At 39.3% G+C, this 13,190-nt stretch overlaps 1 protein-coding gene across 1 annotated transcript; it reads left to right on the top strand.

The window, feature by feature from the left end:
- The first annotated feature begins 10,098 nt into the window (after positions 1–10,098).
- Positions 10,099–12,943, top strand: LOC113322792 (chaperone protein dnaJ 6-like). The gene is made up of 8 exons (XM_026570944.1): positions 10,099–10,396; positions 11,439–11,537; positions 11,628–11,729; positions 11,842–11,901; positions 11,998–12,104; positions 12,186–12,268; positions 12,506–12,587; positions 12,675–12,943. Exons 1-8 carry the CDS (start codon positions 10,295–10,297, stop codon positions 12,898–12,900), a joined length of 861 nt encoding a protein of 286 aa, XP_026426729.1. The 5' UTR covers positions 10,099–10,294; the 3' UTR covers positions 12,901–12,943.
- Positions 12,944–13,190: the final 247 nt, after the last annotated feature.

Below are 13,190 nucleotides of genomic sequence, written 5' to 3'. Positions count from 1 at the left end.
ATATTTCATATTGATTTGCACTCATGGCCACCTAGTATCAGTAATGCATGGAGAACTCCGAGTAAAATAATATAACATCGACAGGGAAGCTCGGCAAATGGGAGTCGACCAGTGTGTCCCAGGTCACCGAATGAACAAACCATCAGTTGAGTATCTGAAGGCTAATTTAGATTGGACCCATGTGGAGGGAAATGAGTATTTATTCCCATGCTCTGATCGTGCTAATTTTGTGACTTCGGGTTACATAGACTTCTGGCGTCAACAGCTTGAGCATTTGTATGCTTTTGTGATGGATGTTAAATCTCCAGCACAAGATTTTCCTTCCCTTGACTTGATTTATGCTCGACCAAGGTTTAAATACCTTTCTCGTGGTGACAAGAGGGAGACGTCTCCAGAATGCGCACATGTAAGCTTTCTCATGATTTTGGCAAAGAATGTGATAGTTGCACTTTAATCACTTGTTAATTCTGTGTAGGATGGTCGTGTTGTGAGATCTAGAATCCGTGTAGACTTCTTAGACCTTCAAGAAAGTCCCCAAGACGGAGAAGGTAGGAGCAAGACATCTCATAGGATGATACCGAATGATGTGCAGTCCCCTGCCGCTTCTTTGGTGAGTTGTTAGCGCTTTTCCTTATTGTTGCGGCTTTCTCGTCCAAGTGATTAGGATCTTGAAAGAATATTGTTAATTCGTTTCAGAATTTTTCTCCATCGGTTATTGACGGTCTTCGTTTTTCTCCCGGTCAAACGATTCAGGGATCCAGAATTGACGAGGAAGTCGAAGTAAGTATCTTTCTTTGTGTCAATCATCGTAATATGCCTTTAAATGAATTAATGATAATTGTTGTCGATGTATCCATGAGGAAATCATTGCAGATAAGCAGCATGTTGATGAAGCACATTCTTCTTTGGAACATGGGAATATGGAGGATCCCCGAAATCCTTAACCGAATGGTTATAGCGGAGTTGCCAATGGAGAGATCGGCGTTGTCGAACCTTCAAATGATTTAGAGACTCCCCTAGTAAGTATATCTCCTGTAATTTCTTCATAGAGGAATGAAATTGCTGATTTGTGAATGAATGAATGAGAATCCATGTGAGTATACGAGTAATTTTGTTGAAATATGTCGCCAGAAAATTTCAGATTTCAGCCTTTTAATAAAAACACCATAGAATCTTCGTTCGGAGTCGAATTTTCGCAATCCGCATATGTATCTTCAAGACCAGAAAATTTCCAAGCTTTTTTTTAAAGAAGCTTTTTGATTTTTGAGCATGTTTAGGGACTGAAAAAGGCGAAACAGTAAACTTCCAGGAGACTTTCTGAACTTTTTCAGATTGCATGTTGCCCAATGTTTTGGCCACATATCCTTGCTAGTTCATCCGATTGTTATGAAATTTTTATATGTTGTAGAGAACATCCATACGAAGAGAATGGTATATGACTCAATCTTAGATTCCTTACTAATTTCTCCCAGTTCATCATTTAATACAGGGCCGTGTAGAATCTCTTCAGATGAGCTTGTTTGAAAAACGTGTTTCATGGTTTCTACACTATTTTCTCATGTCTTGGATGCATAGTAAAGAAATTAGATGATTTTAGCTCGCCTACATGCTGGATTTTATGGATGTATTGGGTTTCCATGCTTGAATCATTCCAATCCCATGTAGTCTTGTATTAGGTACTAAATGCCGAAGTTGAGAATAATGGATCCAATAATGATGACTTGAGCGACCCTGGAGCCGTTGGTAATGAGACCTCCATCCCTGCACCTCAAGGTCATAAAACACTTGTTGTTTATGTCGTGGAGGTGACTGCAACTCCATTTGCGCCCGAGATGATGGAACCCGAATCGAGGATGGAAGAAGATGCTCTGACTGAAGTTGTCCCTATGGTTGCTGACGCTGCTCCAGTGCCTGAGAACCGGATAATAGTGCATGAATATCCCAATGCAGGGATTTCTTTCGCTTCTCCATTTGGTGAGACACTCCCATATCATATTCTAGTTGGTGAGTTTATTGTTCCCATGGGATATGCTGCTATGTATGAGAAGTTGTGGAAGATGTATGGACATATCGTCGTTACGAAAGATCCGGAGCATAGCTATTTCTTGACAAGGCAAGTAGAAAACATATTGCGTGTTATAGATGATATTTGTACTCTTTGATTGGGAGTACAACTTGAAAAATGCTGAAGAAATACCGTTACTCGAGATGTACTCTTTGATTGGGAGTACAACTTGAAGAATGCTGAAGAACTCGGCTTCAACCTGAAGTGGCTTCGTCAAAAGGTTGATGCTATCAAGGAAGAATTAGAAGGCAACGCACCTTTCACCAGTGACCGTGATGAAGAAAATGGCTAAAGTTGCTGAGTTGACCAGGAAGCTAGAGTCAGAGAGATCAACTTTGCAAGTCTTGGAGGATACAGAAAAACAGAAATCTTATTTTGCTGACTTTCTTTAGTTTTCTTTCTATGATGCCTTGAACTTTGAACTTCTAAGAGATGTGAGGTTTTACTTCGGTTTTGATTTCTTAATTGGTTTTGGATTGGTAAATGATTGAGGATTTTCTTTTGGATTTGATAGAGATTTTCTTTAAGTAAAATGAACTGAATTTTGATAAATTTCTAAATTCAAATACTGAATGCAAGTATTGCAAACATTTTAGAGGAATTGAAAATACATGTGAAAGAAAATCCTAAAAACCAATCAGATATTTCTGCATCATGAGCAGGGGACGTCTGAATTGCCGAGTACCTCAAACATCAAAAGCCCTGAGACAATTTTCGTGAATCACTGGTATGGCCCTGCCATCTTTTTTGATTAGATTGTAGTAGCCTCCAGTTATGGATCTTGCGACCATGAAAGATCCTTCCCAATTGAAGCTCCTTGCATAATGGAGATCACGCTTAGTTGCCTTAAGAACTAAATCTCCTTCCTTGAATTTGTTAGACTTGGTTTCCGTGCCTTGAATATCTTCTGCTGATTCGGGATTCCTTGAATTAGAGTAGGGGAGTTCCACGGTTGTGGTACATATGGACACTCGTGAAAAGGGGATTATTCGGAATACTGCCTGTCATGCTTAGCCATGTCTTCAGCGATAAACTTTTTGACAGAATGCTCAGTTTGAAGAAGCTCTATATTCAACCATTTGGTGTAATATCTCCGCGGTGAGGCTATCTACTCATAGCACTTTGCGATGGCTAAGTTGTCAGTGGGAAGAAGTCCCCGTACCAGGGCAATATGATTAAACATTGGTAGTATAGGTGCATGAAGGGAAGTCAGACTTGCCTGAGTACGGAACCGTTTGATGAAAAAATGTGTATTTTCTCCAGGTTTCTGTGTCAGTTCCATCAAAGCCTTGACCGCTTCCAGATGCTCGAATGCTGGAATGTCTTCCGCTTCTTCTGAATCAGAGCTTTCATCAGTAGGTGAGCGTACGATTGAGGATGTTGGATTCATTTGGCCGGCATGGATCCATGTCCGTCCGAGAACCATATCATATCCAGGATCTTCTCTGATGATGTGGAATTCGGTTTCATCCCAAGTCGAGCCGATTTTTATCTTAAGGATGATAAAACTGTATGCTTCTCTGGAGACTCCTTCATGATCTCTGACTGAAATAGGAGCGTCAGTTGCTTCTTGGCGAGTGATACTCGCAGCCCTGAGAGTCTTCAGAGAAATGATGTTGATAGATGTGCCAACATCAATTAGCACTCTTCTGAACTCATTTCCCTTGAGATGTACCGTGGTGAGCAGTCCCCAATCATACATCTCTTTGTCAGTGGCCGGAGGTTCAAGGAGTGCCTCTTGAATTGCTAATCGTTTTCCTGACACGATGTGGTTCAGTGCAACAAACATGTCATCTCTTTGAGATTTTGACAAGTACAACAATTCACATACGTGCTCAGTCAAGGATTGAACTGCCTCTTTGAATGGCTGCTCGGATAGTGTAAATGTTCTGATTGGGAGAGGATTTTTGTCCACCCCTTCAGTCCTCAATTCCCCTAAATCAACCTTCTCTTTGAATATGCGCTTCAAGGTTCTGCAATCACTTGTTGGATGACTGACATACCTATGGAAATGGCAGTAGCGCGGATTCTCCATTTATTCCTCAATTGGTTCATTCTTAATAGGTGGTAGTTGGATTGCACCATCTTGAATCCAGACTTCCAATAATTCGATCACTTCTTCAATATAAAAGGGGAAGTCAGGTGCATCCTGATCATTATGTTGATGTTGAACCGGTGGTTGTGTATTCCTGGATTGATTGTCCTTCATTGGCGCTTTTGGGGGATGGGATGCCGGAGGAGCATTCTTATGTTGCTGTGCGTCAGCCTTTCTCTGGCTCCCTTCAGCAACATTCATGGAAGTTTCGACATTGTACTATTTATTGATTAAACGCCTGGAAATGCTGCTTCGAGTGTCTTTCCATTCCTCTACTTTGACAGTTTTCGTTCTTTCTAACAAGGCGGGAGCAGTAGTTGCTGATCGCTTGGCCGCATCATGAAGTTTTGAGAAGGTCTAAAAATGGAGATTTTCCAGCAAAGCTCTGTAGACTGGGATCATCCTGTTGATACACAAATCCACCAGTTATTTTTCAGTAACGTTGGGATCATGGCAATCCAAATCCTGGATTCTGAACCTCTTTACATAGTCATTGGGATTTTCAGCATTCTTTTGTGCCATCCTTCCTGAGTTAGAAAGAGTAATTTTCTCAGAGACGAAGAAGTATTTCCTGTAGAAAGCGTTAACCATTGCTCCCCAATTAACGATGCTTCCTGGTGCGATGTTGTTGTACCAGGTTAATGCCCGGCCTGTCAGAGATTTTGAGAATTCCTTCACCCGGACAACATGATTATGTTCATGCTCCTCTAGCGCTTCTAAGAATCGAGAAACATGTTCTCGGGCATTCCCAGTTCCATGTACAAAGTGAATGTTGGAGAAGTATAACCCTTTGGGAGAGGAATCCTTTGTGTAGCAGCCGAGTATGGAGGTTAATGACGGTGGACGATGGGAGTAATGTTTCTCCCACGATTCTCCATGAAATGCTCCAGCTCTTCACGAGTGATGAAATTGGCAGGCTTTCCTGACGACATTTTCTCAGCAGCCTTCTGGGCTTCATCATCGTCGACTGTATTAATTGGAATTACTTCTGGATCGTCAGTTGAAGGAGGTTTTTTACCTTTTCCCTTTTATTGAGGTTTTTCAGACATCTTGTCAGTGCGAGTTTTGAGAAAACCGAACATCACCTTTTGTGTTGCAGCCATGTCAGTTTGATTCTTGGCAAGAGTCACTTGCACTTTGATGAGGTCAGCCATGGTGGGTGGATTCCCTCTGACTTCTTCAGGATGTCTTCCAAAGAGAGGATCGTTTTCCAAGTTGTTGTGAGGAGGAGTGACATCACCACCGTCGGTGTTGGAGGTGGGGATGGTTTCCGGGATACCCTCATTGTTATTGTTGTTAGTGCTAGCATCGTTCGCGTTTGTAACTGTCCCAGACCTAAGACCAGCCATTTTGTGAAAATGTGAGATTGCAACCGATAGATTAATCTCCCATTGTGGTCGCCAATCTGTAGATGGGGACAAACGAGTCGATGGTTTTTTAGGGAAATGAAGAGACGAGCGTGTTGTCGAGACTCCTCAACCGAGTAAACTTCTTAACCTCACACAGATGCACTGCAAAGGGAGTGATTAGATTCGAGAGATCAATCTATAGGACTCCGGCCTAAACCAAGTCAATGGACGTTCCGGAGTCAATTCGGTTGCAAAAGAGGGAGATGGGTTAATCTGTAGGAGGGAAGCTGAGAATTGTGTGGGATCAGTGATGATCAAGGATTGTGGATGTGTTGAAGGTTTCTGCAATTTTGGTGAACTGATGAGTTCGAATAAGTTCTGATAGATTGATGAATTCTTGAGAGTAGTTTCTCGAGAAATTCTGTGTAGACAATTGTTGATAGCTCGTGATCATTCGTTGTCTTCAATCATGGATTTAGAGACTTATTTATATTTTCAGATTGGTGAACACCTTGATCCCTGTAAGTGTGATGGTTTCTTGAGTGAAAGAGTGGGAAAGTGGGAGATCGTGGTGAAACCAGTTCCAGATTGTGCGGAGACTTGGTTGATCATTCACCCAATACTTTACTAACTCCTTCAACTGTTGACACGACTAATTCACATTTCTCGTTGTGGATGAATCCACGTGTTGTAGGCCGCCAGACCAAAACCCTAATTGATATCCCCCAATTTCATGTGATTGATGTCTCACGAATCGTGGAGTCTGAGTGACAGACGTGTATGAATTAGTCAGTTGTTGACTGTTTAGACATTGAGTCTAGGTTTTGTTGAATCCAGCATGAGTGATGAATGCTCAGCGATTCATGGATCAAACATGTAGTTATCTGAAATGATGTCAATATTGTAGATTCAGTGATGAATTACTGACCAGTATTTGAGCGACTAAGCAAGTATTGCTCAATTCAGCGAATTATTGAATATTGAGAATTTGACGAGCGACTGAGCAAGTATTGCTCAATCCAACAAAATACTGATTGTTGATAATTTGACGAGCAACTGAGCAAGTATTGCTCAATTCGACAAATTACTGATAAATTACTAAATATTGATAGCTGGATCAATATTTGAGCAACTGAGCAAGTATTGCTCAATTCGACGAATTATTTATTGGTGACGTGTCCCAATAAAATATTAGAATATTGGCAGATTACCAAATTATTAATTCAGATGTTGGTTGCTGAATCAACATAAATTCATTAGTGTTTGAATCTTGCTCCGAATGATGATTCGTGGAACATTTATTCGAAACCCTAATTTCAGATCAATTATCTGTTAATTGATAAATTGCTGAAAATAGGTCATGAGCGATAGAGGGACCGACCACAGGGGATGATGGGAATTCATGTGGTGCCCAGTGCTCGAGTGAGCATGCACCATGGTCCTAAGTTGGAGGTTTGGTGAAAGAATGATGATTAAATGCCGGTTTCATCATTTATTGAAATATTGCTCGATTCAGCATTAGGTGATAAAACCCAGTTATGAAAAAGTGTGGGACCGACCAAGAGGGCATGAAACCGGCTCTTGGTGGTCGCGGGACCAGCTGTTGGTCGTCTGAGCAATCCCCAGGTTGGTTGGAGAGAATTTGGGCCCAGTGTGAGCAATTGAGCAAATTAGGTCAGAATTATGAAAACGTGTGGGACCGGTTTTGTGCAAGCCCTAGGGATGACCCTGGTCGGTCAAGAAGGCATGCACATGTTACCATGGTGTTTGTGTTTCCGTACTGAGAGTTTTAGTATTTTTCTGATGTGCGTTCGAGCAACATTGTGAATTTTCAAAAGAGTTTCATCTTGACTGAAATTCTTGATTTTTGTTAGAATGAGCATGTACGCTCAATTGATCAATATTTTGTAAATATTAAAATAAGAGTATTTTAACATTTAAAATTACCGTGATAGGCTTGCCGGTCGTGTGACCATGTTGGCTTTTAGTTTTTTATGATTCGAGCAAAATTTGAGAAATTATGATGGAATCATGATTTTTGCTCAAACCAAGGAGCTTCATGAATTGAGGAAAATAATAATTATAACAGACTAGGGATTGCAAGGTGTGGGACCGGCCACGGCTAGGGCATGACCGTCCGGTTACGTTGCCCGGTCCCATAACACTTTTCCTAATTTTATATTATTATTTTTCATGAAACCGTGATATTATGGAAAATCCATGAGTTTTGTTAAAACAGAGGAGTTTCATGAAATTAGGAAATAATAACTATAAAAGGCTAGGGATTGTAAGGTATGGGACCGGCCACGGTTTGGGCATGGCCGACCGGCTAGGCTGCTCGGTCGCACACACCTTTCCCTGTTTTATAATATTATTTTTCATGAATCCTTGAAGTTATGGAGAATTCATGAGTTTTGCTCAAACAAGGAAAGTTGCTAAAATCAAGGAGTTTTCATGAGTTCATGAAAATAACAAAATAGGAAAAAATAATGGAAGAGGCATGGGACTGGTCACGGCTAGGGCCCGACCCATGGCGCTTCTTATTATTTTATTATTGTTTATTGTTTTCTCCTGTTTTGCGTAGGACTCCTCATCTGTCCATATTTTTTGAATGCTCGTTTGTGCATCCGGGTGCTCAGTCGTGCATCATTGTCGAGTACACTTGCACCATTTTTGTGGGGCTTACTCAGTGATGGTCCAGATGCCCGGTTGTTGAGTATTTATTATTAGTTTATGAAATTCAGTGGAGAATAATCCATGAAACTGAGTAATAAAAGTGAGTAGTTATTTATTATCAATTCGTAGGATCAGTCGTGGATTCGACCATGAATTCGGAATAATAAAACAAGCATTACCATTCCATGGGACCGTGAATTCGACCATAGAATCAGAATAATAAAATTGCCTATTACCATTCCATGAGATCAGCCGTGGATTTGATCATGAAATCGGAGTAATGAGATAATATAGTTGTTTATTGCCATTCCATGAGATCAATCCGTGGATTCGATCATGGAATCAGAGCAATTGTTTATTGCCATTTTATGGCAGACCGTGTATTCGACCATGAAATAGGAGCAAAAAATAAATCATTCTGGGAATTCAGTGGTGAATGTCATGGCAGAATTAATCTACTGCAGAAGGGATGTTAGCCAGTTAAGGCGTTACATCCATTCTGATTGGTGCATAGTCAGGGAGTCACGGGTGTTGTTTACGACCTGAAGGCGTTAATGCTCTCAATCCACGGAGAACCGCCTGAGTCTATACACGGTCTCTTCACATAGTCAGGGAACAATGAGTGTCACCGATGTCCTGAAGGCGTTAATGTTCTCAATCTACGGAGAACCGCCTAATCGTTCTTCTATATAAAGGGGGGTCTCTCTCATGTAGTCAGGGAACAGTGAGTGTCACCGACGTCCTGAAGGCGTTAAGCTCTCAATCTACGAAGAACTACCCAATTATGTTATTCTACATAGAGGGCACGATGAAATGCCAGGGATCGAATCGCTCAGCTAGTGCGGCTTTCGAAAACATATTCATCATGGCTTCGTAAAATATGAATCGTCGCATGCCTGAAAGCCGTGTCAAAAACATGCATCATGATTTTGCATTTTTGTCCTTTGTTGAAAATCCACCATCAACACCAGTTCATATCTACTTCGACACTTCAACCAAAACAACTGACATAGGTAAAGATTGGTTTCAAAATCCTAATTCAGTAATATCCTTAGAACCAGTGGCTACTAAGATGTGGTTTATCTGGAAGGCTAGATGCAAAAAAAAACCTTCCAAAGAACTTCCCAGTCTCCACAGAGCTTATCTAAGGAGATACAACGGCATATAGAATTCTAGACAAGGAAAGATAGACCTCCCAGCAACAAGAACATGAAAAAGAATCATACAAGAATGTACCCTCAAACCCACGAGATAAACACACCAATAAAATAAATGTTGATGCTTCTTGGGTATCAGAAACTACTCCTCCTACTTTTGCTGTAATACTAAGAAATGATGCATGTACCTTCACATGAGTAAGAGCAGGACCAACAATTTGTGCTGACCCACAAGAGGCAAAAGCTTTAGGGCTCTTGCAAGCAGTGACCTGGGCGGAGGAAAAGCATATAACATATTTTAGCATTGAAGGGGACTGCGAAATTTTAATCAAGTATCTAGATGTCAGACAATAGACATCTCCTGGACCAACAAAGTGATCTTGGACGAAGCTAAGCGCAAGACCTCTTTTTGTAGCAATTTCCTAGGCTTTTATTTTGTTCTTAGAACCGGAAATGAAGCGGCATACACTCTTGCCAACAAGACAAAACATTTTACTGCTTTTATTGATCGGGAGGCCAATCCTTCTTTTTGTATTAAAAGACCATTTCTAGTAGATAAATCTAATATCACGGAGATGAATGTCCAAATATTTAGATGGTTCTATTTCAGATGTAACCGAGACTCTAGTCACTTCTTAGTTTTTGAAAAAAATCTTATCTACGTAATAAAAAAAAATCCTCTTTTCCTTTAAAAAAAAAGAAAAAAAAAATGAAGCAAATATCTAGGTACGGTTTTGTGCAGCCCAACAGCGGCATTTTAGGACGAAAATCACTTTTTGTCATGGCGGGAAATGAAATTTCGGGATAACTGGGGGAAAGAAATGGCGGGAAATTTTATTATATTTTATAAATTACACGCCTTGTTGCGAATAATTCTAAGACCTTATTTATTTTTCTAGGGTAAAAAAGAGTTCTCTGTTCTCTATCGCACACTCTCTCTCAATCGACTGAAATGGGTAGAAAGAAGAAAACTAGGGTTTCTGAAGAATCAGAAGATGAGATTCAAGAAGATATCAGCCAATCTTCTTCGTCTAAAGACAAAAGCTTGTACGAGGTGATCTAAATATTTCATTTTTTGCATATATTACTTATTATTTCGATAAATTTGTTTTCATATATTACTTATTATTTTGATAAATTTGATGTGAACCGGCGCTTTTGAAGTATTCCATTTTATGAAACCCTAATTATTTTTCTGATTTTGTTTTGGATTCTTTCTCTAGGTTCAGGTAATTTGATAGCATGCGTATTTTAAAATTCATTTGCGAATTATTATTCTGTCTTTTATCTTGTTCAGTTTTGGTTTATTTTCTTACGGTACAAACCCAAAAGGCCAAAACCCTGATCTAGAATTTTCGGAATCATGACGGGCTTTGAAATTTTTGTACACTTTGTTGCGGAGATGATGTAGGGTTTAAGTATTGAAGTCAGGGTTCTAACGTTAAATGTCCCACTCATTGATTGAGTCTGAAATGAGCGTTTATATAATATAATATGGGGAACTTGTTGAGTGCTTATATGAAAAGCCTGCTATACCTAGGAACCAAATCAAGGTTTGCTGTCTGGATAGAGATTCTTAAACTTCAACCAGACTTAGGCATCCTTGGAAGGATTAGCCTATTAATGTCCTAACCTAGGGTCTGGTCTGTTGACTCGCTGCAGTGAACTTTGTCTTCATAGAAATTAAGATTTCTTTGTGTTGATGGCATATTATGGTAATCTGTACCTTATTATGCTTCCTCATTTTGTATGAATTTTAAGGAATAATGTCTTGTAGTTGGGTTTAAAAAAAAAAATTCTATAATGTGTAAGTATTATATTGAGTTTAGATAAGCTAGTGTTTTATATAATAGGAAAAATGAAAAACGGCCTAAAGCCAAGACACGTAAACAAATTGGTTGATATTAGAAAACCTTTCATGAGCTTGAGATGTCTTTAACTCTTTATACAAGTTTACTCACAGGAAGGTTCTTGGAAACAAAGTGTGATTGAATTTCTTGCACCAGTCTTGGTGTCTTACTTCATTTCATGTACAGTTTTATTTTTTAACACGGCAATGCAGAACTACTAATTAGTATGACCCAATGCCTATATAGATTCTTGGTGTAGAGAAGACGGCATCTCAACAAGAGATAAAGAAGGCATACTATAAGTTGGCATTGCGCCTTCATCCAGATAAGAACCCTGATGACGAGGTAACAAGGTTTAACTCTTTTTATGATTCTTAGTGTCTCGTGGATTAACTCATATTCTTACATTTATGTTTTCGTGTCTTTTGTAAACAGGGAGCAAAAGAGAAATTTCAGCAACTGCAAAAGGTGATCTCAATTATTGGAGATGAGGAGAAAAGGGCACTGTATGATGAGACTGGTTGTGTTGATGATGCTGTGAGTGACTGCTTAGTTTATTCAACCAGTTCTTTTTTGCTTTGAAACTACTAAGTTGATTGATCAAGAGGCATATCTGTCTTCTTTTCTCATTTTGCTTTGATTTTAACAGGATTTTGCTGGTGATGTTGCTCAAAACATGCAAGAGTATTTCAGAACAGTGTTCAAAAAGGTTTTACCATTTTTGTAGCCAGAAGCTCCACTGTTAATCAATATTCTTTTTCACCCTTGTTATCTTTAAGGCTTATGTATGTTTTGGTTCTTGCAGGTGACTGAAGCTGATATTGAGGAGTTTGAGGCCAACTATAGAGGATCTGAATCAGAAATTAAGGATTTGAAGGAACTATATCAGAAGCACAAGGGTAACATGAACAGGTATATGAGTCTGAGTGATTCTGTCATGAGCTTTTGCTAAAGAATGTCTTGTTACTGACTAGAGCATCCCCTTTTGGTTAGGGTTTTCTGTTCAATGCTCTGTTCAGATCCTAAGCTGGATTCACACCGTTTTAGAGATATCCTTAACGAGGCAATAGCTGCTGGTAAGTAGCCATTACTACCTATTCAGTAATTTTGATCATTTAGTATATGAATGAGCTGTATTCAAGAATTCACACAGATATTTTAGAAGGGACTTTCTTTAATGTTTCTCAATTATTATCAAGGACATAATATTCAAGTGCCATTGAACTAGTTTTCTCTAAATTCAGGGGGCGTAGTGTTCATTTAGTTTGGCATATTTCAGATTTGAGTTAAACAGTCTTCTCATTTCGGTACAGATGAACTCAAGGAAACTAAAGCCTACAAGCGTTGGGTGAAACAAGTTGATGAAATGAAACCTCCGACAGAACGTAAAAAGAAGTAAGCTATCTTTTGTGCAATTATCATGTGGGGATTGTTTTCATATTATTATGACATCTAACTTCACATTGAAATCTGTTGATTCAGATCTAACAAACTTCCAAAGGCAGAATCGGAGAATCTTCTTGCGGTGATTACTCAGCGGAGGAGCCAAAGGAAAGAACAGTTTGATTCTATGTTCTCGTCCATGGTGTCAAGGTATAGCGGAAGCAAGTCAGAATCTGAATCTGCTGAACCCTCTGAAGAAGAGTTTGAAGCTGCACGAAAAAGACTTGAAAGCGGCAAGAAGACTAAGAAGGGAAGACACAATTAAATAAGTAATAACGTTTTATAAATATTGCTGCGACTTTTGCTTTCGAAAGATGTGCACTTGATTTTCTCTTATGTTCTTTTTTCTTCTTCTTCTTTTCTTCTTTTTTTTTTTTTTGATAAAAGGAAATATATTGCGAACTAATCAGCCGAGAATACAATGTTTTGATTACATAGCTTAAAAAACAATTGATCTATCTAGACTTATCCCAATATCTAGAATTTAAACTAAAACCCGTGTCTTATTAAAATCTTAGCTAATTTATCCGCATACCTATTACAAGTATTTTTGAT

This window comes from Papaver somniferum, chromosome 11, assembly GCF_003573695.1.
Source record: "Papaver somniferum cultivar HN1 chromosome 11, ASM357369v1, whole genome shotgun sequence".
In the NCBI taxonomy this organism is placed as follows: Eukaryota; Viridiplantae; Streptophyta; class Magnoliopsida; order Ranunculales; family Papaveraceae; genus Papaver; species Papaver somniferum.
The sequence above is the reverse complement of the archived record's forward strand: the minus strand, read 5'-3'. Positions and strand labels throughout refer to the sequence as shown.